This window comes from Schistocerca nitens, chromosome 2, assembly GCF_023898315.1.
Source record: "Schistocerca nitens isolate TAMUIC-IGC-003100 chromosome 2, iqSchNite1.1, whole genome shotgun sequence".
Classification (NCBI taxonomy): domain Eukaryota; kingdom Metazoa; phylum Arthropoda; class Insecta; order Orthoptera; family Acrididae; genus Schistocerca; species Schistocerca nitens.
In genome coordinates, this window is record NC_064615.1 from 1003751301 (window position 1) to 1003776333 (window position 25033).

The following is a 25033-nucleotide window of genomic DNA, read 5'->3' on the forward strand; positions in this document are numbered from 1 at the left end:
ACTGGAAGGGCTAGAAAGATGTGCTCGAATTAAATAGGGTGTAAGACACTGATGTAGTCTTTCACCCCTATTCTTCGATCTGTACAACGTAGAAGCCGCGACGGAAATAAATGAAGGTTCAAGAGTTGGATATAAAATATTGGTGAAAGTATGTCAATGATGAGATTCGCTTTTTGCATTACTGTCTTCACTGAAGGTGAAGATGAATTACAAGATGTGTTAAATGGGGTACAAAATATGGGGCAATGGGAATAATGGAAACGTAGCATCATCAATGGAGAACACGAAGCAGACGAAGGTAAGGAATTCTGCTACATATGTAACATAACAGCTCATGACGTATGAACTAAGAAGGATATAAGAAGCACGCATGCTCTGGCAAGAAAGGCATTACTGCCCAATAGTAAATTATTAGTAACAAACATAGACCTTCATTCGAAGAGGAAATTTCTAGGACTGTACGTTTGGAGCACAGCATTGAGTGCTAGTGCAACATGGACTGTGGAAAAACGACAACAAAAGAGAATCGAAGCATTTGAGATGTGGTTCGATAGAAAAATGTAGAAAACTAGGTCACTGATAAGGCAAGGAATGAGGAGTTTCTCAACAAAATTGGAGAGGAAAGATACAATGACAGGAAGAAGGGACAGAATCGGAGATAAAAGGACTATATGGAAATCACTGACAAGAAGGAGCGACAGGATGGTAAAGCATGCGTCAAGACATTAGGGAATGACTTCCATAGTACTATAGAGAGCTTTAGAGAGGAGAAACTGTAGAGGAAGACAAAGAATGGCATACACCTAGAAAATAACTGTGGACGTAGGTTGCGAGTGCTAGTCTGAGATGGGAAGGTTGGCAGATGGGAGGAATTCGTGGTGGGGCCATATCAAAGGAGTCTGATGACGTGCGGTTGAGTAGCTCTTGTTTCACTTCTAACGTGGGTTCCTATGTAAAACAATATCTCCTAAGTCCCCTCTACAAGCTCTTAAAGTGTGTAAGATGACTTGTGAAACACCTTGTAGGTAGCATTACTTATAGTGTTACACTCCTGTAACTTTTGTTTAGTTCCAGCTCATTCTGCCCTTTCACAACTTAGACCCGAAGCTATATTGCTAGTCGATCTAAATTAGTCACAATTAATAATAAATAGAGATCTAGATGGGTTACACAAACGGAGACCGTGGTTATATGACGCATACCTTACGTTTTAGTGCCGGCCGCTGTGACCGAGCGGCTCTAGGTGCTTCAGTCTGGAACCGCGCGACCGCTACGGCGCAGGTTCTAATCCTGCCTCGGTCATGGATATGTGTGATGTCCTTAGGTTAGTTAGGTTTATGTAGTTCTAAGTTCTAGGGGACTGGTGACCTCAAATGGTAAGTTCTATAGTGCTCAGAGCTCAGAGCCATTTGAAACATTTTAAGTTTTAGGAAACGCTACCTATGTTGTATAGATAGATTCACATTCTTGAGAAAATAACGTGTCGATGCTCTTATGCACGGTAGACTATTAAAGGGATAATAATAAAAATACTAGAATCGTATTAAAGCGGACCGAACTTCAAATGACCTTGTGTCCGTCAAGATTTCGGTTTCTGTGGATCCCTGACACTATCAGGGCAAATGCTGTGAGACTGATTGTCAATACGACTGGTGCAGTTCCCTTCCTCATAGCTATGTTAGTAGTCACCCCGTCGTGGACAGGAAAATAAAATTCAGATTTCATTTTCTCTCTTACTATGTTTGACTGGACAGAATAAACATCTTTCCCAGAAGACTTTATGGGGAGAGAACATTTCTGGATATGTCTGCTACAGCTAACAGTTTCCTGATTTCTCATGATTATATATTCCACCTAACCACAGGTGCTCAAAGCACTGTATCTGCTCAAAAGCATTCAAACAGCCTTACGTAACACAGGAATGACGAACAGATGTGACGACAGGTGGACTGTACCCATAAAAGAAGACAGGGAGTGTAGTTTTGTCAACAGGAAAGCAGTAACAGCAGAATGGGTTGGTCGGGAGAGCTCAGTCACTTCAATTTGGACCAGGCATCAGATGTCACCTGAGTAACCAACCCCTCAGTAACATTTAAACCGTAATAAGGCGCACAAATGGACTAATTTTGACGTGATGTTGAAGTGGAAACGCGAAGGAACAGCCACAGGTAAACTGACACCAGGCAGGACCCCGAGCATTGCAAAAGTGCCTGAATTCGAGGCAGGGTCCACTCGTGAGTTTAAAAGCGCTACCAGCAGGTCAGCAAGTGCAGTGACTGCCAGTAGGGAATTGAAAAGGAAGGGATGCAATGGTCGAGCAGCACCTCATAACCCACACATTTGAGGTGCAATGCAGAGCGACTCTGCTGGATAATGGATGACCGGAAACAAGTGGTCTGGAACGAAGAATCATGCTACACTATGTGACTATATTGTAACGTCCCATTAGAAAAAGTATAAATGACTGTGCTGGTAAACTTCTACGTATTTGATTTTCAAACAGCTGAGCAAAACTGAAAGTCGACAGACAGATATCTCATTACTTATTCTGATCATCACTAAACTGACACACAATATTTTAGCGCAACACAATCTGACTTTCAATAATCCCTACAAAAGAATGGCCCTGACCAACAATAACCTTTACCTTTCGTGAATCACTTATCAGAAAAATCTTCGTTGCTCGAACTACTGCAATACAGAGAGCGCCATTACTGCCAGCTAAATAAAAGATTCTAACTACTGAAGGCACTAACTACTGATGGGCATAGTTAGCAAATGAAAGATTTTGATAGACAACAAATAATGTATTTACCTCACGACATCCAGTCTTACAAATTTCCTTTTTCTCACGGACGCACGTCCAGATCGTCCGCTCTGAAATCTCTGGCATCTCTCTCCCCACATCCACCACTGCTGGTGGCTCACTTCCAACTGTACAACGCTACGTGCTGTTCACATCCAACAGGCCAACAGGATACAAGCGAATATTATAACAATGGGTCCAACCAGCCGCAGACTGCACACAGCACAGTCAGTGTTGGCGTTACCAAAATTAAAACCTAAACAGCCTTCTTACAGTATGATGGAAGATTTGTATTTGTCGGAAGGCTGGATGAGTTTACCTGCCATCATGTGTCAACAGTGAAGCACAGAGGAGATGGTGTGACAGTATGGTCGCATTTTTACTTCTGGTGCCCATATTACGCTCAGGAAAAGGTTGAATGTGGCATCATATGGACACACTTTAAAGCACTGTTTATTGTGTACAGTAGAGATTCAGTTTGGAGACAATGGTTCCGCTTAAAAGACAGCATTATTCCTGAAATGGACTGGCGTGCAAAGACTTCCGACCTGATCCCAATGGAACAACTTTGAGATGAGTCAGAACGTCGAGACCGCTCCAGCCACCAGCGTCCAGCTTCACTACTTTCACTGCTATCGTATCTTGAGGAAGAACGGGCTGCCATTCCTCGCCAGAAATTCAGATACCTCAATGAAAGTAGAGATCAAGACGTGAAGAAGGCAAGAACCCGCATATTAATGTCCACTGATAAATGTCCAGATACTTTTGATTAGATAGTGCATACTCAGCAGCGACGCGTATTGTGCATTTGCCACTTCATGCACTCGCTCTCCGATTCACTGTTATCTGTGTCCTCGCCAAAAATGTTCGACATCAACGCAGTAGCCACGCATAGATGGCTGGTGGCAGCATTAGCAGTTAAGCGTATATAAGGCGTGTCAGGGGGACGAGGATAACAGTGCATCCGTTGTTGTTATGCTTTAGCAAAGCCATTTATTTAGGCAAACCAAAGACTACGTTTTATTGGCAGAAAACTTGTAACAGTTGTACTAAAGAGACAGCCTTCACTGTGCTTGTTCGTCCTCTGCTGTACTATTACTGTTCTGTATGGGATCCTTACCAGACAGATAAGGTCAAAGAAGGACAGTTTTCTATAATCGGAAAACAGGAGAAAGACTGTCACGGATATGGTAAAAGAGATTGGTGGTCATTAAGACAAAAGTGTTTTTCGTTGCGGTCAGATCTTATAACGAAATTGCTATCACCAGTTTTCTGCTAAAAGTGTGAAACTATTTTATCATCGCCACCCTACATAGGAAGAAATGATCATCATGATAGAATAACAGAAATCTGAGCTCGTACAGAAAGATGTTAGTGTTCATTTTCCTCACATGCTGTTAAAGAGTGGATCGGTAGATAAATATTCTGAAGGTGGTTAGAAGAATCCATTGCCAGAAATTAACTGTCAATTACAGATTAGTCGCGTGGATGTAGATGTTTTCTAAATCTACAATACTACAAACGTACATTTCCTCTCCATGGACTGTCTGCTGAGAGTTTATAACAACGAAAATGTTTAGTTGAGATCTGATTTTTATGACTCAGTGGCAAATCTTTAGCTTCGTCGACAGAGCTTTTCCCGGTGCCTCATCCTTCCTTTTCCTCCGTAACGAAACATCACGTCTGTGATGAGATGCTCGTTCACTGCTGCTGAGATGAATGTTGTATTTTTTTTTAATTTGTCCAAACGTAATGACGTAATTCAAAGTCAGAAAACATTTTCTCAGTGATGTGCCACGATCAATTATTTCCTGACAGTCCGAGCTATCTCGTTTCTATTTTCTTGGACCTTATAAAAGCTGCGGACTTTTCAGTGTTTGGACAGATTTTAAGTGAAACATCTGATACACAAGACTTGGTTGTATTATTGTAGCTTACTACTGACTACGTACTCCGAGTACGTATCCTAAAGTATAATGTTGTACAATTTTGGCTGTTTATAAATTTGTATGCGTTGATATGCTGGTTTGTATAGTACCAGCTACTCCCTATTTGTGCGCTATAAACGAATGACATTTTCCACGTTAGATTATTATTTATTAATGCGTTTCCCTTATTATCCGACAATTTCCCTAATATCTTCGAAATCGCCGTCATCAACGTTCCCTGGACCTAGGTAATAATGAAAATGTAATTTTTGTGTTTCTTGTGAACGAAATAGTAGAGACTTTCTTCTCAAAACATTATACTTAATTTTTGTTTAGCTTAATTGCTAATACGGTATTTATTTTCTAGAAAGTATATATACACAGGCTTCTCATAAAATATTAGCTGGAAATATGTAACAATCCATCTGTGATACACCTTCCTACAGTTGGCGAACGTGGGACAGAAGTCAAACGTTTCAGTTTGCAATGGCGAGTCTCAAGAATAATATAATATCTTTGTTGTTGCCTGTGTATTGTATCGTTAGTACACTGCACTTATTATATGCCTCAAAACAGCGTCTGTATGAAGATCAAGCGTTCATGTACGTAATCAGTAACAAAATAACAACAGTTTTTTTGTTATAATGCGGACAACGCCCTTGCTATAACCAGGTATAAGATCACATCAACTCCGACGTTCTCTGCAAAAAAAGTTTCAAGTACATGAGGATCAGAAATCTGGTAAAAATCACGTTCTTCACTCTCTAATTCTGATTCCGAGTAATCCTTTGGAGACACTTATTTAGTAACTCAGAGTCAGACCAATTTCTGAAAATTTACTTTATAACGCCCATAACAATATTTAGTAGGAGTAATTAAGGGCATATACATGCTTTGGTCTGTGGTACCTATTGTATTCGAACCAAGTGTCTGGCCCATTTAAACATAATCCATATAATGGTTCAAGGTTTGTAGGCAGAGCACATTATACGCTTTGGAGTATACCATTCTACTGTCATATGCACCAAAGAGAATATTATTAGGTGCCATGCTCTATTGAAATCACGTAATCAGTAATATGTCATTCATAAACAGTGAGAGAAAGAGGAGCGATGCGAGGAAAAAGAAATACTTTCACAAGCAAGACAGGCAAAGCATTCATGACCTGTTGTTAAAAATTCAAACATCATTTCCCACAAATATTCTCTTTCGCTATATAAGGAACACTTTCAAGTTAACTACTGGCAATAATGACATATAGTTTCTGGTACTTGTACTGCCTGTCAACTGACGCCTGTTATCATTGTTTTAATTTTTCTAGTTATAAAAAAGGACATTAAAAAAGGATTATCTGAAGAATAATTACCATTGCGTAGAATTTCTTTTGATAACATGCGTCAAACAAACCCATAATCTCTCTATACAACATTATCATTACAGGCAATGCAGCACAATATAAAATGTCCATTATTTTGAAATTGCTCGTATAGCGGGGTTGGTGTCTCCTAAAAGAGTGCAGTATAATAATGCATTGCTTGTGCTTAAGCATGGTCCCTTCCATGTCACATTAAAGTATACTATGCGACAAAATATGAACCTTTAAGTATGTGTGCTAATGCTAATGCTAATATCTTACCCCTACATACAAATGGTCAGTAGTACATTCTCATATACATCACGAAAGCCTAGTTCATAATTTTTGGATAACCAACCTTGAATAATTGAAACGTTATGGGTGAAGAATTTCTTACTGAAGTTTAATCAACAATCATGAAGTTCTTCTTTAGACTTTCAAAAATATTTCAGTTTACCCAATTTGAAATCGATGGCAGTGTATTACTCAGAGCTGCATATTGCTTAGAGAGCCTTCATGAATATTTCCACTGTAAAGAGGATGTATCTGCTCGTTATTTCCTTAATGACTCGAAGTTCATTATCTTCCCTATTTAATCTTTTACATTTTATGTTGTAGCATTCACATAGCTATTCTGCTTCAAACTGAACGGTATGGTCAGATCGTTATGATTAAGTTTAGTGACTTCTATTTTATTGGTGATGGTGCCCTAAAATAATACTGTGCAGAGTCATCGATTCATATTGAGTACCATTTACATCTTGATAAATAAAGCTTAATTTCTCATTAGCGACAAGTTCCTTGTAACTATTTGCACCACGTAAGAGCAGTCAAGAAGAGGTTCGTACCCATCCATTTTGGCATTGCTACTGCTGATGTTACACTGAGTTCCGGTTAAGAATCGTTCTGGGAGATATGTTAGGATCTAGGAAACATGAGGTCCAGATCCCAAATAAATATGTTTATTAGAAGGCAACATATTAATTAAATAATAGAAGACCCATGAAATTTAAGACTCACACTATCGAACTAATTATATATGTGTACTTATTCTCATACATTAAAAGAGGTAAAAATATGTAACTGAAGGAGGAGAAAATGGCTCTGAGCACTATGGGACTTAACTTCTAAGGTCATCAGTCCCCTAGAACTTAGAACTACTTAAACCTAACTAACCTAGGGACATCGCACACATCCATGCCCGAGGCAGGATTCGAACCTGCAACAGTAGCGGTCACACGGTTCCAGACTGTAGCGCCTTTAACCGCTTGGCCACACCGGCCGGCCTGAAGGAGGAGAAAATAGGTTTCGAAGAAATCAGGTCACAAGTTGTATTACAGAACATCAAAGCCTGAATATCGTTCAAAGGTTAGGAATCAGTAAACTTTGAACAGGGATTTTTATAGATGACAAGAGTGTTCCCTGAAAATATGACATTTGCTCATATCAGTTCATGAAGTGCACGTAGTCGGTAACATGGACTCCTTTGGCAACGTACAGCATCTTTTGGAACTGCAAATCAAGTGGTGAAGAATTTGATGAGGTATGAACCGATATTAACTCCTGTAATGATTTTTACATATTGATACCATATTGTTGGAGAACTGGCTGCTTTTACAGTACACAGTAAATAAAATGTTAATGGAGCTTTTTCATTGCTGGTTTAATCAGAATTGATTGTTATGACACATAAGAACACTTCCATCAATTAAAGCAGTTAAAGTCAGCTATAAAAGTAAAAGCTGAAATCATTTAACGTTTCCAGGTGCGCTAATCTTGCATCACTAGGAAACACCAGGCTAAAAACGGCCAGGTGGCCCTGGTGGTCCAGTAGGTTGAGGCCCTCCAGTAGGCTGAGGTTCACCAGTTGGTTCAGGCCCACCAGTTGGTTGTGGCCCTCCAGTTGGTTGGGGCTCTCCAGTTGGTTCAGGACCTCCAGTTGGTGGACCTGGTGGTCCAGTTGGTTCAGGACCTCCGGTTGGTTGACCAGTTGGATCAGGACCTCCAGTTGGTGGACCTGGTGGTCCAGTTGGTTCAGGACCTCCGGTTGGTTGACCAGTTGGATCAGGACCTCCGGTTGGTGGGCCTGGTGGACCAGTTGGTTGTGGCCCCTCAGTTGGTCCAGGAGGGCCAGGTGGAGTCTCTTGGCTGCGGCATGCTAATACCTGTAGTAGAATGTCATATTGTGAACTACATCATATATGTAGATGGAAATTAAGTGGTATTCCTTCTGAACGGAGATTAAGATTCTGCTAATGTAGTTTTGAAACAAAGACAATGAATCGTAGAAATCATGACTTGTGACTATTAGGACCGTATCGTCAGATATTTGTATTGAGAGACCAAGTGCAACAGACGTGGAACACCATCCCAGAAAAGGTTTGTTCCATTCATCTTGACTCCTCAACGAAAGCAACGATGGCTGGGCACATGGCGTGACTACCTTGAAATGAATCACGTGGGCAATTCTTTTCTCGAGCAAATCATCACAGGTGATGAGATTTCGTGCTGTGAAATCGAAGCCACTGCAGAATGACTAAGTGCAGAAATTCACGTGAAGTGTTAACGCTTTGACGACATAACCGAATTTCAAACCAATGGGACATATCAAAGATAGATCTCGCTGACAGTTACTCATGGGTGTGTGAATGTTCTGTGCCTTGTAATCACGTGGGGGAGCGAGGAGGGGTACGTAGGATACCTTAAGCATCAAAACCACCATCTTAATTTTTCTGAACTTTGTATTATTATATTCTCGAAACTTTTTGGACTGCTGTTTTACGATTTTTGAAATCCGTCAGTGTTAACGTGTGGATGCTCAGACACGGATTTCAGCTGTTACCCTCGCAAATATTGATCCAGTAAGAAGGAGAATGCAGATCATTTACTGATATTACGCATGTATAGTTCATAAACGATTTACACGAAGTTGATGAATTTGGTACAATCTCACAACTCTTTTTATTTGTACGTGTGGAACTTAATATGAAGTTGCTTACAGAAACGACGAAGTTGCAAACACTTTCCAACCCTTAGATTCGAGAATTGCATGTTACAGCCAGAAGATTGTGGTACATTTTGGAGCATTCAGTGTTTTAAGTAGATGTACAAGTAAGTAGCAATAAAGATACGTAGAGTACAATTTTCGATAAAGCCTCAGTCCTTACTACTCACCACAAGACACAGGAGAAGAGCTACCACTGCCGCCCTCATGGTGATGGAAGTGCTGAGGTGAACATGGGCTGCAGAGCTTTTATAAGGCTCGCCACTGCGTGATGTGGAGTACTCGTGATTCCGTGACTCTTTAACAAAGTTACTGTACAGAGACTGCAGTCCAAATGCGACAGTGGAGGATCTGGTTTTATCACAAGGTCACAGAGCACAGCTGCGACAAACTGAATATCTTATTGTCGCTCAGTTTTTCATCGACACCCGCTTGTTCGTAGGTGGCTGCCTCAAAGAAATAATGAACCAACAAGTCATGACGTAGCTATTAGCGGAGACTTCGCGAAACCCTTAAAGGAAGTAAGGTTCTGCAATGATTCAGGACTGGACCCACCTTCGGAAAGAGTGTGGTTAAAACCCTGGCCAGCCATACAGACATATGTCCTCCATGGTTGCCATAATGATGAATGCTGATGTGCTTCCTGTGGTAAGGACACGCCACAATTTCTACCCCAAGTTTATCAATTCCAAGCTTGTGGTCAGGCTGTAACACATTCGTTGTCGTGACGTTTACTGCGAATGATTCTTTCCTTCTAATCTGAATTACACAACTATAACTCCTGGAAATTTGTTTCTTGGTGCACAGCAAATGGCATAGCGAAGCTCTCTTCGCGCGTTAGAGCATGAGAAAAGTTCTTCTTTTCCTCTCGGTTCGGCGTTCGTGAATTGCGTTTTCTACTTCCGCCCCAGAACCTCTTCATCCTTCTCTTCCGACCTTCTTTCGAGATCTACCGTATCTTTTTATCCGCTGTCATTTTCCTGCCCTTCTCTGTCATTGATCTCTGGTGCATTGCAAAATGTATGTGCATTTGCCTTCTCAGTTATTCAACTTCATTCTCAGTTTTGACCAATTCTTCCTGAGATTAACAACCCAATTGTTACTTGGCTATCCTCTTGTCATACTCATTTTTTTCCATACTCCTTTGGTCATTCTGTACACATTCATCCTCATCACATATCCTGCGAATGTTGACCTTTCCAGTCTGATTTTCCACATACACGTTGCAGGGGCACCCGTGGTCTAGGGCTGCACCCCAAATCTGATAGAATAGAAGCACCAGAACTACAGGTGGTGCCATATATGGCGGGCTGTGAACGTTCCTAGTCTTGACACTAATGCACGCTCCGTTTGGTATGCCCCCGTCAACGGCAAACAATCGTTGTTGTCTCCACCAAGTTCACCTCGCCGACTCTCCGCTTTGCGGTGTGGAGATCACCAGCAGTAGATGTCTGGCAGTTGGTCCAGCGAATTCTGGCTTTCCTCAAACGTTCCGCTCTTGCACGATTTACACCACACATGACACCTTTGTTCCAGGATTACGTGTAATACCGGCAGACGAATATTCTCTGTGTCAATTGGTTCCGTGCCCTTGCAGTACGGTATTACTTTACAACCGGCAAGAAACGTGTTCTCGATTTTTGGACTTAACGCGGACGCAAGACACTGCACAGGCAGTACTTTTCCAACTTCCTCTGGAGTGCTTCCTACGACCAGCCACCTATCTGGAATGTCCCTGAAAAAAGCAGTTGATCTCGTCAGATGCCCCATTTTTCGATGTTTGATACTATGATCCTCCTTTATTTTCGAGAAGACGGTCATGGATTTCTCACTGTAAAAAATCAACATGATACATAAAAAGACAAAAAAATGTCTCCTCTGTTACACACATTAACAAACCAAAAAGAAAAACGCATCATGATCAGTAGAAGGAAAATCCCTTCTTCTCTCTTACAAATATATGACACCCTCTCGCCCCTTTCCTTGCCACCTTTGTTACATTTAGGTAGAGCTATTGGGAGAGGCGCGTTTAGGAGTACATGTATGAAGTGGCGTATATGTTACTTTATCTTTTATTGTCAAAGTGGCGATGGCAAATAGATCCTTCCTCCGTGCAGGTCCTTTACAATCAGGGAAAAGAAAGAGGACTAGCGCCATCTGTAATAAACAAAACCGTGAGAAGAAGAAAGTATAGAGCTATCACTAGTGATCAAAACGTCCTGGGTTCCAGGTGCGAACCTCCTCACTGCTTAAATTTTGAATAAAAGTCATCAGAAATGGTAGCCGAAGACTTCTGGCATCAGAAGACACCCTCGTCCTGCCAACGTCATTGTCAAAGAGGGCGGAGGAGAGAAAAATCCAGGGCACTCTCTTGCCCATGGTGTAGGAAACTGCCCCTAAAAGGTGGAAGAATCACCAATGATCAGCGGCATGAAGATGAAGAAGGCGACGGAAATCACTGCATTAAAGACACGTAATGTGTATCGATAGTATGTGAGACCTGTAATTGAACAAGTGTCATCATGATCTCTCCATAGACAAAAGATTACGGAACAGTCCCCCATCCAGATCTCCAGGAGAAGACTGTCAAGGGGGAGGTGACCATGAGAAAAAAACTGAATGACCGGTGAAAGGTTCTAAGAGTCGGGGTGTGGAATGCCAGAAATCTGAACATGATAGGAAAGCTAGAAAATCTGAAAAGGGAAATTCTAAGGCACAGTCTAGACACAGTGGTGTTCAATGAAGTGAAACGGAGAGAAGAGAAGGATTTCTGGTCACACGAGTATAGGGTAATATCAACTTAAGCAGAAAATGATATATCGGAAGTAGGACCTACGGTGAATAGGAAGATAAGCAAAGAGTGTGTTACTGCGAGCAGTTCAATGATACGGTCGTTCTCATCTGAATTGACAGCAAATCATCACCGACGACAACGCTCAGGTACACGTGGACATACCGTAATCTGTAGGAGAAGAGATAGGAAATCTGTATGAGAAAACTGAACGGGTGATTCAGTACCTAAACGGAGATCAAAATCTAATAGTCATTGAGGATTGGAATGCGGTTAAAGGGGAAGGAGCAGAAGAAAACGTTAGGGGTGAATATGGGTTTGGGAACTGAATGAGAGAGGAGAATTACTAATTGAGTTCTGCAATACACTTCGGCTAGCAATTGAAAATTCATTCTTCAAGAATCACAAGAGAAGGTGATACATTTAGACAGGACCAGTATATATAGGAAGACTCCTACCAGACCATGGTTAGGCGAAGATTTCGAAATCAAAAATTGTACTGTAAGTCGTACCAAGGAACAGATAAAGATTCAGATCACAATTTAGTAATGTTGAAGAGTAGGCTGGCGTTAAAGAAACTAGCCAGAAAAAAATAGATTCATAGCTCCACAGTCAGTTCAGTTATAGACGTAAGGACAGTTGAAGAGGGCATTCACAGAAGGTGGAAAGAAAAAGTTTCGTACAAGGAAGGTAACTGCGAAGAAGCTATGGCCAATACAGAAATAGTTCATTTGATCGACGAAAGAAGGAAGCACAAAAATATTCAGGGTAATTCGGGGATACTGAAAGAAAGTCACTTAGGCATGAAATGAATAGGAAGTGCATGGAAGCTAAGGATAAATGTGAAGAAACTGACAAACAAATGATTGTCAGAAAAACTGACTCAGCAAACAGAGAGGCCGAAACGACCTTCAGGGAAATTAAAAGCAAAGACTGTAACATTAAGAATGCAGTCGGAACATCACTGTTAAGCAAGAGTCTACAAGTGGGAGAATTACCGCACAGCTCATGCATCAAAGCTACTGACAGGAATAATATACAAAATAATGGAAAAGAAAATGAGGATCTGTTAGATGACGACCGCTTTGGGTTTAGGAAAGGAAAAGAAACCTGAGAGCCAGTTCTGATGTTGCAGTTGATAATGGCACCAAGGCTGAAGAAAAATCAAGACACGTTCACAGGATCTGTTGACCTGAGAAAAGCGTTTGACATTGTAACATGGTACAAAATGTTTGAAATTCTGAAGAAAATACGGGTGAACTATTGGAAAAGACGGGTAATATACAGTATGTACAAAAACTATGAGGGAACAATAAGACTGGAAGACCAAGAAAGAAGTACATGGATTACTGTAAAGTAGGTGTAGGACAGGATGTAGTCTTTCGCCCCTACTTTTCGATCTGTACTACGAAGAACCAATGACGGAAATAATAGGTAGGTTCAAGAGCGGGATTAAAACTCAAGGTGAAGGGATAACAATGATAAGATTCGCTGATGCCATTACTGTCTTCATTGAAAGTGAAAAAGTATTACAGGATGTGTTAAAAGGAATCAATAGTACTATAGCGAGCTGTAGAGGTTAAAAACTGTAGAGGAAGACAGAGACAGGCATTCACCTAGAAAACGACTCTGCACGTAGGACGCAGTTGCTACTCTGAGATGGAAAGGTTCGCACATGAGAGGAATTCGTGGTGGGGCCATATCAAAGCAGTGAGAACTCTGATGACGTGCGACTGAGAAACTCTTGTTTTCCTTCTAATATGGGTACCAACCGTTTCCAGACATGGATTCCTATGTAAAACGAGATCTCCTAAGTCCCCTCTACAAGTTCTTGAAGTGTGTAAGATAACTTGTGAAACACCCTGTAGTTGATATTATTCATACAGTGTTGCGCTCCTGTAACTTGTGTACAGTTGCACATTATTCTTTCCTTTCACAACTTAGACCTGAACTTGAATTGAAATTCACATCTAAACTAGCCATCATTAATAAGAAATACAGCCCGCATCTCGTGGTCGTGCGGTAGCGTTCTCGCTTCCCACGCCCGGGTTCCCGGGTTCGATTCCCGGCGGGGTCAGGGATTTTCTCTGCCTCGTGATGGCTGGGTGTTGTGTGCTGTGCTTAGGTTAGTTAGGTTTAAGTAGTTCTAAGTTCTAGGGGACTTATGACCACAGCAGTTGAGTCCCATAGTGCTCAGAGCCATTTTTAAGAAATACAGATCTAGGTGGCGTATGCCAATGGAGATCCTGGTTTTATGACGCACGCCTTAAGCTGTAAACAACGCCAACGATGTTGTATATATGGATTCACATTCTTGACAAAAGAACGACTCGATGCTCTTACGCGAGGTAGCCTATGAAAGGGAGAAAATAATAATTACGATACTAAAATCTTATTATAGAGGCCAAAGTTCAAATAAGTTTGTCCGTCACGATTTCGTTATGAGTGGATCCCTGACACTCACAGGGCAAATCCTGTGAGAGTGTTTGTCAATAGGACTCGTCCAGTTCCCTACCTCCTTCTATCCCTTTCATAGATACGTTAGTAGTGACCCCGATGTCTTTGTATGTTTTACTAGACAAAATAACATGTTTCCGAGAAGACTTTATGGGGAGAGAAGATTTCTGGATATTTTCTCAACAGATAATTGTTTCCTGATTTCTCACGGTTATATATTCCACCTAAGCACAGGCGATATATAGTATCTGATCAAAAGCATTCGGACACCCTTACCTAACGCAGAAATGACTGATAGACGGCGCGAGAGGCGGACCTGTAACTCTAAAAGAAGGCAGGGAGTATAGTTATGTCAACAGGAGAGCAGTAACAGCAGAATGTGTCGATCAGGAGGGCTGCCACTTCAGATGTGGACCAGGCATCAGATGTCACCTGAGTAACGAATCCCTTAGTAACATTTACATCCTTATAAAGCGCCAAATGGTGTAATTGTGATGTGTTGGTGAAGTGGAAACGCGAAGAAATAACAACAGACGAACTGAGACCAGGCAGGTCACGTGTACTAACGGGCAGGGAACGGCAAGCACTCCAAGAGTGGCTGAAATCGAGGCAAGGAACAGCGGAACAGCACGTGAGTTCAGTATCTCTTCAAGCAGTCCGTCTAGCGCACTGACTGCCAGCAGGGAATTTAAAAGAATGGGACGCAATGGTCTAGCAGCACCTACATAAGCCACTCATCTGAGGTGCAATAGAGAGAGACGCCACTGGACAGTGGACGACCGGAAACAGGTGGTCTGGACTGATGAATCACGCTATACTCTGTGGAAATCCGATGGAAGATTTGTATTCGGTGGAAGCCTGGACGAAGTTTCCTGCCTTCATGTGTCGTGTCAACAGTGAAGCACGGAGGTGATGGTGTTACAGTGTGATGGCATTGTTAGTGGTTAAAGTGTGGTACCCATATTGCGCTTAGGAAGAGGTTGAATTCGGTATCATATGAATACAGTTTACAGCAAGGTTTATTGTGTACAGTAGAGGATCAGTTTGCAGACGATGCACCATCTCGCAATCCAGCATCATTCCTGAAATGGACTTTCGTGAACAGAGTTCCGATTCGGCTCTTCTGGAAGAACGGGCTGCCATTCTTCGACAGACCTGCGGATACCTCACTGAAAGTAGAGCTCAAGACGTGAAGAGGTCAGGACCCCGCATGTTAATGTCCACTGATAACTGTCCAGATTATTTTGATTGGATAGTGTATATTTAGTAGCGATAGATATAGTGCATTTGCCTTGCCACTTCATATACGCGCTCTTCGATGCACTAATATGTGTGTTATCACCGTCTGTGCTCGACATCAACTTGCAATAGCCACGCACAGATGGCAGGCGTGGCAGCATAGATGGCAAGGATGAGCAATGGCTGTGGTGTGCACCAGCAAATAGACAGACAGCTCTCGTTCGACTGACAGCGTAGATGAATCATTAGCAACCAACAGCGTCTCCTCAACGACCATATGGTCCTCTATAGCAGGCACGTAGTTCAAGAAAACGTTCTTACTGCTCTTCATCTGCGCCGAAGACTAGAATCTTCACGCCAGTACCGCAAGTGGACGTGCACTGAATTGTGACAGGTGGCCTTTTCAGGTGATCGTGTTTCATGCTGCATCAGACACATGGCCGTTGGCTATTACGGCGTGAAATGTCTGAAAGCGAAGTGTCAGGGCCTGGGGAGCGAGCGTTATGTTCTGAGGAATGTTTTCGTGGCATTCCCTGAGTGAACTCTTCATTCTGGAATGCTCAATTGCACATCACAAAAATGCATATATCCTTGGCGTTCATGTCCACCCCTACATGAATTTTGTTTTTCCTTAGCACAATAGCACCTACGAGCAGGACAATGCAATGTGTCATACATCTCACAGCGTACGTGCGTGGTCTGAAGGGAACAAGCCCTGGATTTATTACCAGTCGAGAATCTGTGAAACCTGGTCTGTCGGGTAGTATTCACAACGGATCAACCGAGAAACCTAGTGCAGCTGGCCATGACAATGGAGTTGGCCTTGCTCCACATCCATGTCGGTTCCTTCCTTGGTTATCTTCTCGATGGTCTCGCTGTGGTCCACGTAGCAAAATTTGGTTACTTAAGCTTTTGACACATGATCAAATTAACAAGACTGGGCAGTGAACATAACCGGATATCCAAATTAGAAGCATTTCAGCACACATTCACAAAGTAGGTCGGAGTAACAATGCATGGATTCTACATATAAGTACAGATTACACAGAAGGTTTCTCAATCAAATACCGGATTTGAAGTTTGATTAGTTATGGGGAGATGACGTCATACGTCTCGTAACAAGGGGAAAGTCTATAAGTATGTGTTTTAATTCGGCAGTGCCGAGATTATGGCTTTTCAAACCGCAGTTTGTCTTTCCGCGATATTTCTGCTCGCAGTGATCGGGAACCCACGACTGTCATGCAAATATGTAATCTGTGGGCTCAGGAGAGACGGCTTCACACAACTAGCTCCCGAGAGGACAAGCACATCGTTTGGTTGACCGTGTAAGACAATGCAGCCACGTCTCGTATCCCGAGTGGGTAAATGGGTTCGTAAACAGCAAGGCAAGTGTCTAGACTGAGAGCACTAGTGCCTGGTAGCAGAGCGACCATTGTTACGGCTTCCAATGACGTGGCAGAAACGAGAGGTGCGCCGACAGTGGGCACTCAACATCAGCACCGGACAGATGGGTGACACCACGTCATCCTTATGGCCAGTTCCAGTCATGACGAAAGCATCAAGATAGACATATCTGTATACGGAGACACCAAGGAGAACGGTAGATTTTGACAGATTGCATTCGACACCGTCATGCAGTGCCAAACACCTGGCGCAATGGTATGGAGTATCTCTGGGCAGAGAACACGATGACTTGTGGTTTGCGTGGCTTGTAATTTTGACAACAAGCATGACATTACTAACGTGTTAAGGCTAGTGCCATTCCTCTTCCTCTGAGAACTCCTTGACGCTATTTTTCAACAACATAACACAACACTCAATGTTGCTGTGATGATAGGTGGTGTTCGACTGCTTCTCTGACCAGCGCATTTCCAAGATGTCTCATCTTAAATCTGGTCACGCGTTGCTGAGACAGCCAGTAACTACAATTGATAAAATCTCACACATATATTGACGCAAATAAATCGCAATATCAAGAATGAGTTTTGCGACATGCATGCTTCTTAATCTGAGGAATGCTGTCTATTCAGATTTCACGCCAGTTCCATATTAGTAGCTCCAGTAGTGCCACTACAACGATTCAAATCAGATTTGCTATAATTGCAAGCTGTAGTGGTCGTGAGCCTTCGTTACGTTTGAGATTGGACGTGGTGAGTTGATGTTCGTCTAGAATGTCTGTAAGACAACAAAGACGCCATTATCAACACATCACAGAGTATGAACGAGGTCGTGAAATAGGACTACGAGAAGCTGAATGATCCTTCTGCGATACTACAGAAAGACTTGGCAGTAAAGTAGCTACTGTACATGATTACTGGCAGCGGTGGTCACGACAATATACGGTCGCAAGATGACCGGGTACCGCTCGCTAGGTTGGCAGTACCGAAACGGAAGACCATCTTGTTTGGCTTATGGCTCTGGTGCTTCGTACTACATCTGCAGCAGAAATCTGAGTAGCAGTTGGCACCACTGTGACACCACGAACTGCTATAAAGCGATTACTTCAAGGACAGTTCCGAGCCAGACGTCCTGTAGCAAACATTCCATTGACCTCAGACTAGCGCAATGTGCGATTTCTGACGTGTCAAGAGAGAACTCGTTGGCGGGCAGAGTGAAGTGCAAGTGATGGCCATGTGTTGGCTAGTAGGAGGACAGCTGAGGGCCTGCAACCTACCTATCTATGCATTACGCGCACTAGACCTACACCTGGAGTTATGGTCTGGTGTAGAGTGCCATTTCATATGGCAAGAGGAGAACTGACGTGGTTATCCCACACATCCTCACTGCAAATTCGTACGTCAGTCTGGTGGACCTGTTGTGTGCTATCATGAATAGCATTCCAGCGGATGTTTTCCAAAGGGGTAACGCTCCTCCATATATCGCTGTTGTAACCCAATATGCTCTACGTGATCGACATATTGCATTAGCCTGCTGGATCATCAGATCTGTCTCCAATCGAACACATATGGGACGTCATCGGACGACAACTCCAGCGACGTCCACACACAGCATTAACCATCCCTGTATTGACCGACCAAGTCCAACAGGCATGGAACTCCATTCCACAAAGTGACATCCGCCACCTGAACAACACAATGCATACACGTTTGTTTGCTTGCATTCGACATTCTGGCGGTTACACCGATTATTAATGTACCATCCTTTCTCTTTTGTTGTGTCTTATCTCATGCTTAGCTTATCCGATGAGCTTGCATTGTTAACCAATTAAATAATTTAAGTAGACAAATGCATTCTCAAAATTTCATTACTCTACACTAATTATTTTTCGCTGTTGCGATTTTTTTTCTCTCCATGTAGTTGAAGCAGCACGGAATGACGTAACCGTATCTGTCATTCAAGATCTGTTCTACTCGATGCCTAGCTGGATTGAGGAATTCTTCATTCTTGCCAAACCCTACCTTGGCCTTAAAAGTTACCGAATCTTTACCCACTAACACCGTTTGGAACGTTGCGGCAGGGCTCTCCAACCATCTCAGTAGTCTGACGATGCAAGGCCCCAATTGAACAGAATATGGCACGATATCCCTCAGGCAGACATCCAACAACACAGTGCTAGCATAACTTACTTCTGTGCTCAGAGTTGGACCAACGTGTTATTGATTTGCTCAATTTGTGAAGTTCGTTGACTTTAATAAGTCATCAAATTTTTCTGACATTTTCATCATTTGTTTGTCTGAAAGATAGCTTAGTATAAGAAATTCAAAGGTGGAAACAAATCTAGTTGCTACATAGGAAATTCGACACGAGAGCACAAGCATTGCTGACATACGAAATTGGATAATGTATGCTAAAAGCTGTGATTCGTGACAGTCGTGGTGTTTTCTGTGGAAAAATGCTATGACTACTAGCTTCTCAAAATTAAATCTGGTCCCCACAAAAATTTTAAAATTAAGAACTGATATGAAGGAATGTAACACGACCTTTGTAAACTGTCACGTGCGAATGGAAGAATATCTACCACACTTAAAGGATTGGCTCTATGCAGAGGTGGAGACAAGGGTGAGGGTCTTTTCAAAAAGCAGTTGCTTGGCTCTTATATGTAACACAAATGCCAAACATGAAAGAGAGACTTAATTTCATTAAACAACTGTAACAAACAATTTGTCTGAAAACAGCAATGCCAATAGCATCTACCTGACATGATTTGGTACATCTAAGGATAATTTCATAAGTAGCACCTACCTGAAAAGCAACAACGTACTTATGTTACATCAGGTGATATGGATGTTAATTTGGTAGATCACGCTGCAATCTGCATAAAAGAAAAGTATTCTGTGGAGACAGCACGAGTTTCGCATTGTTGGAAGTGCCACTTCACAGTCAGAATCGGGCTGCGTAAGGAGCCAGCAACCTTTGAAAACATACATAACCAACACGGATGGAAATACCTGAAAATCATAATGCATGAAGAAACTTAAAGGAAACCATTACCGTGAATGGAGGTGAAACGGTTTATGGTGATGATAATAATCTCTTCATATTAATTTCTTTCCAACTGTAACATACGAATTGTTTTTGCAAGTTACATGCTTTAGTCCTTGTTACTGGTAACAGTCCATGATGGTTTGCCATATAAGTTGGATGTTTTGTGGAACCTATATTCCAGGATTACATCCGACATTAGACTGATTGGTTTTATGCACGAAAGTATAGTTATTATCGGAATCGGCGGCAAACCAACACCAACGTCGATGGTTTAGGTATACATACGGAAGTCGCAAGCTGAAGATGAAGAGATAGAGAAACTATATGAAGATATTGAAAGGGTAATACACAAAGTAAACGGAGATGAAAATCTAACAGTTTATGGGGGACTGGAATGCAGTTGTAGGGCAAGGGGCACAGAAGAATATGGACTTGGCTCAAGGAAAGAGAGATGAGAAAGAACTACAGCCGGCCAGAGTGGCCAAGCGGTTCTAGGCGCTTCAGTCTGGAACCGCGCGACCGCTACGGTCGCAGGTTCGAATCCTGCCTCGGGAATGGATGTGTGTGATGTCCTAGACAAGTTAGGTTTAAGTAGTTCTAAGTTCTAGGGGACTGATGACCTCAGATGTTAAGTCCCATAGTGCTCAGCGCCATTTGAAAGAACTACAGCAACAAGGAACTGCTTGGTAGGCAGTACACCTGAAGAGCAATGGACATCTCTAAAAAGGGAAATCATAGAAGTTGGAAAGAAAAATATAGGTACAATGGAGGTGACTGCGAAGATATAATGGGTAACAGAAGAAATACTTCAGTTGAGCAATGAAAGAAGGAAGTACAAAAATATTCAGGGAAATTCAGGAATACAGAAATACTATTCCCTGAGGAATGAAATGAATAGGCAGTGCAGGGAAGATAAGATGAAATGACTGCAGGAGAAATGTAAAGAAATTGAAAAAGAAATGATTGTTGGAAGTACTGATCGGTAATATACAATGTGTACAAGAGCCAAGAGGGTATAATATAAGTGGACGACCAAGAAAGAGTTCTCGGATTAAAATGGGTGTAAGACCGGGATGTAGTCTTTCTCCCCTACTGTCCAATCTGAACATCGAAGAATCGATGTTGGAAGTAAAGTTTCAGGAGTGGGATTAAAATTCAGAGTAGAAGGTTACCAATGATACGATTCGTTGATGACATTGGTATCCAGAGTGAAAGTAGGGAAGAATTAAATGATCAGCTGAATGAAATGAACTGTCTGATGAGTACAGAATGTGGATAGAGAGTAAATCGGTGAAAGACGAAAACAATGAAAAGTAGAAAATGAGACAAGCATTTACTTACCACCAGGAAGATGAAATTAAGGAATTCTAGTTGCTAGGCAGCAAAATAAACAGTGACGGATGGAGAAAGGGCTAGCACTGGCAGACAGGGCACTCACGGCCAAGTGAAGTCTACTTATATCAAACATATACCTAAATTTGAGAAAGAAATTTCTGAGAATACATGCAAGTGAAACATGGTTTGTTGGAAAACGGTAACAGAAGAGAATCGAAGCATTTGAGATGTGGTGCTACAGACGAATGTTGAAAATTAAGTGGACTGATAAGATACGGAATGAGGAGGTTCTGCGCGGCATCATGGAAGGAATACGGGGAAAACACTGACAAGGAGAGAGAACAAGATAATAGGACACCTGTTAAGACATCAGGGAATGACTTCCATGGTACTAGAGGGAGCTGTAGAGGTCAAAAACTGTAGAGGAAGACAGAGATTGGAATACATCCAGCAAACAATTGAGGACATAGGTTACAAGTGCTATTGTGAGATAAAGAGGTTTGCACCGGAGATGAATTCGTGGTGGGCTGCATCAAACCAATCAGAAGACTGATGACTCAAAAGAAAAGAAAAAAAAACCTGCATGTACAGAACCTCGAGAGTTGGCCATCCCGTCCGGAACTGACCCACTAGGAGGGCTTCACCTCACACCACATGCACACGCCATTGATATCGAAGGCGGCAACACATCTTGCTTCCCAGTGTCGGGGGCTGCCCGACTGCCAGGCAACCACTTCACGCCGAAAGGCAGTTTTCATAGTTTGCTACTAGGCGGCGTTGGCAGCGCCACATGAGGTCCTGGGTCGCAACGACCTACTTGTTTCCAGAATACACGGGAACGAAAATAGATCTCAAGATATCCTCACTTCCAGCCAGTACTTAGACCAGTTCACGACCATCCGATGACAGTTTGAATATCCAGCCCACGCCGACACCGCCATGTCCACCACTGATACAGACAACGCCCTCAGTCGCCACAACGCCACTGACAGATTTGTCTTTTGTTTGTGGATGTCGTAAAACTTTGCTTGAATTATTCTTCTAGTACATTGTCTGTAGACTGTTCCATGTCTAGACGGAAGAACTTAGATCTTTTGTGGAACTTTAACTCCATGAACTGATGGATGAACTGAACATTTAGTTGAACATTGCTTCAAGACAGTCGCAACGAGACCTAGCATTTTCATTTTATTTTACTAACTTGTTTGTTTGTTAGTAACAATTGCTCATTTCAGCTAGGCATCGAATCGAACAGAACTTGAATGACAGACAAGGATACGTCATTTTATGCTGCTTCAGCTACACAAACAGAAAAAAATCACAACAGCGAAAAATAATTAATGCAGACTGATGAAATTTCGGGAATGCATTTGTCTAAGTAACATATTTAAGTGGTTAACATCGAAGTATCAGTGGGTAATGTAAGCGTGAGATAATCCATTGCAAAAGGGAAATACTGATACATTAATAAGCGATGTTACCGCCAGCATGTTGAATGCAAGCATACAAACTTGCATGCTTTATGTTCTACAGGAACCGTATGTCAGTTTCTGGACTGAAGTTCCACGCATGTCGCATTTGGTCGGTCAATACAGGGATGGTTAATGCATTCTGTGGACGACGCTGGAATTGTCGTTCGATGATGTGCCATATGCGATCGACTGAAGACAGATCTGATGATCCAGCAGGATAAGGCAATATGTCCATCAAGTAGACCATATTGGGTTACAACAGCATTATATGGATGAACGTTATCCGGTTGCAAAATATCAGCTGGAATGGTATTCATGAATAGCAGCACAAAATGCCGAATCACCAGATTGACGTATTAATCTCCAGTGAGGATGCGTGGGATAGCAACAACAGTGATCCTGCTGCCATATGAAATCGCACTCCACGCCAGATCATAGCTCCTGGAGTTGTTCTAGTGTGTGTAGTAGCCAGATATTTGTGTTGCAGGCTCTCAGCTGGGGCCCTACTAACCAAAACACGGCCATTCCTGGAACTTCGCCCTGCACTCCCAGGAGTTCTCGCTTAACACCACTGAAATCGCACATGGCGCTGGTGTGGGGTCAATGAAATGCATGCTACAGGACGTCTGGCTCGGAGCTGTCCTTGAAGTAACCGCTTTATATCAGTTCGCTGTGTCACAGTGGTGGCAACTGCTACCAAAATTGCTGCAACAGACGTAGTACGCCGCGTCAGAGCCGCACGTCATACATGATGTTCTTCCGTCTCGGTAGTGTCAAGGTGCTGTTCGGATTGATTGATTGTGGTAAGTTGCTACAGCACCACACTGCTGAGGTCATTGTGTCCCAGGCTTACACACTACTTAATATAACTTAAAGTAACTTAAGCTAAGGACGACACAGACACCCATTCCCGAGGGAGGACTGGAACCTCCGACGGAGGGAGCCGCGCGAACCGTGGCAATGCGCCCGAGACCGCGCGGCTACACCACGCGGCTCGCTGTGCGGAGTCTGGTCATCTAGCGACTATGTATATTTTCGTGACCACCGGTCCCAGCAATCATGTACAGTGGCTACATTCCTGCCAAGTCCTTCTGCAGTACTGCAGAAGAATCGTCCAGCTTCTCGTAGCCCTATTATATGACCTTGCTCAAACTCAGTGAGGTGTTGACAATGGCGTGTTTGTTGCCTTACAGACATTCTTGACTAATGTTTTGTGATTTCATTTCCGTCAGTGTATATGTCAGAGATGTCAGAATTTACCAATTGTAGTTGGTGGCGAGTGGTAGCATGCCTCTGTTTCGGCAACCCGTGACATGATGTTTCCTGTGAATGAGATATCTGGGAACTGTGCTGGTCAGAACACCAGTCAAATACCATCTGTGATGACTGTAACATGCCTAGTTGTCCTATATTGTTAAAGAAAGTAGCGTCACGGAGACCTCAAATGCAGAGAAATGCCACTAGCCTTAACACGTTAGTAATGTCATGCATACTGTCAAATTTACAAGCATTGAAAACCACAAGCTATCGGGTTCTGCACCCAGAGACACTCCATAACAAAACGACAGGTCTTTGCGACCGTACGACGATGTCGAACGCAGTCTGACAACTTTCGTTCTCCTTAGTGGCTCCACATACAGATATGCCTATCTTGATGCTTTCGTCATAACTGGAACTCGCCATTAGGACGACGTGGCGTCACTCCTTCATCCAGTGTTGATTTTGAGCGCACCGCTGTCGGCGCACCTCTCGCTGCTGCCACGTCATGGGAAGCCGCAACAATATTCAGTGCTGTGAGTTTAGACACTTGCCTTGCTGTTTACGAGCCCATTTACCAACTCGGGTTGCGAGACGTGGCTGCACTATCTTACACAGTCGACCAAACAATGTGCTTGACCTCTCGAGAGCTAGTTGTGTGAAGATGCAGCCGTTGATGTTACGCGATGCGTCCAGCGTCTCTCTCCTGAACCCATAGATTCAATATCTGCACGTCAGTCGTGGGGTACCTATCACTGCGAGCAGGAATATCGCGGAATGATAAACTGCAACTGTCGAATTCCAACAAGTGCTGGTAGACTTTTCTCATTATTACGAGACGTAGAGCATCATATCCATATGACAGATCAATCTTCAAATCCGGTATCTGGTCTATGTATGTAGAGTGTATCCGTAGTTACTCCCACCTACTTTGTGAGTGTGTG

The 25033-nt window shown here is 42.7% G+C and overlaps 1 protein-coding gene across 9 annotated transcripts in view; it reads right to left on the reverse strand.

Moving 5' to 3' along the window:
* The window catches only part of LOC126237342 (proline-rich protein 2-like), a 126438-nt gene that overhangs the window by 61736 nt on the left and 39669 nt on the right, over positions 1–25033 (reverse strand). For 2 of the 9 annotated variants that reach the window (XM_049947381.1, XM_049947377.1), the window contains exon 3: positions 8091–8174. The exons of 1 other annotated variant lie outside the window; for it this stretch is intronic. In XM_049947381.1, coding sequence (XP_049803338.1) covers positions 8091–8174 — 84 coding nt within the window. Of the gene's footprint in view, positions 1–7732; positions 8254–9262; positions 9414–25033 lie in introns of those variants that run through there. 6 more of the 9 variants (XM_049947378.1, XM_049947376.1, XM_049947382.1 and 3 more) reach the window with 5 other exon arrangements.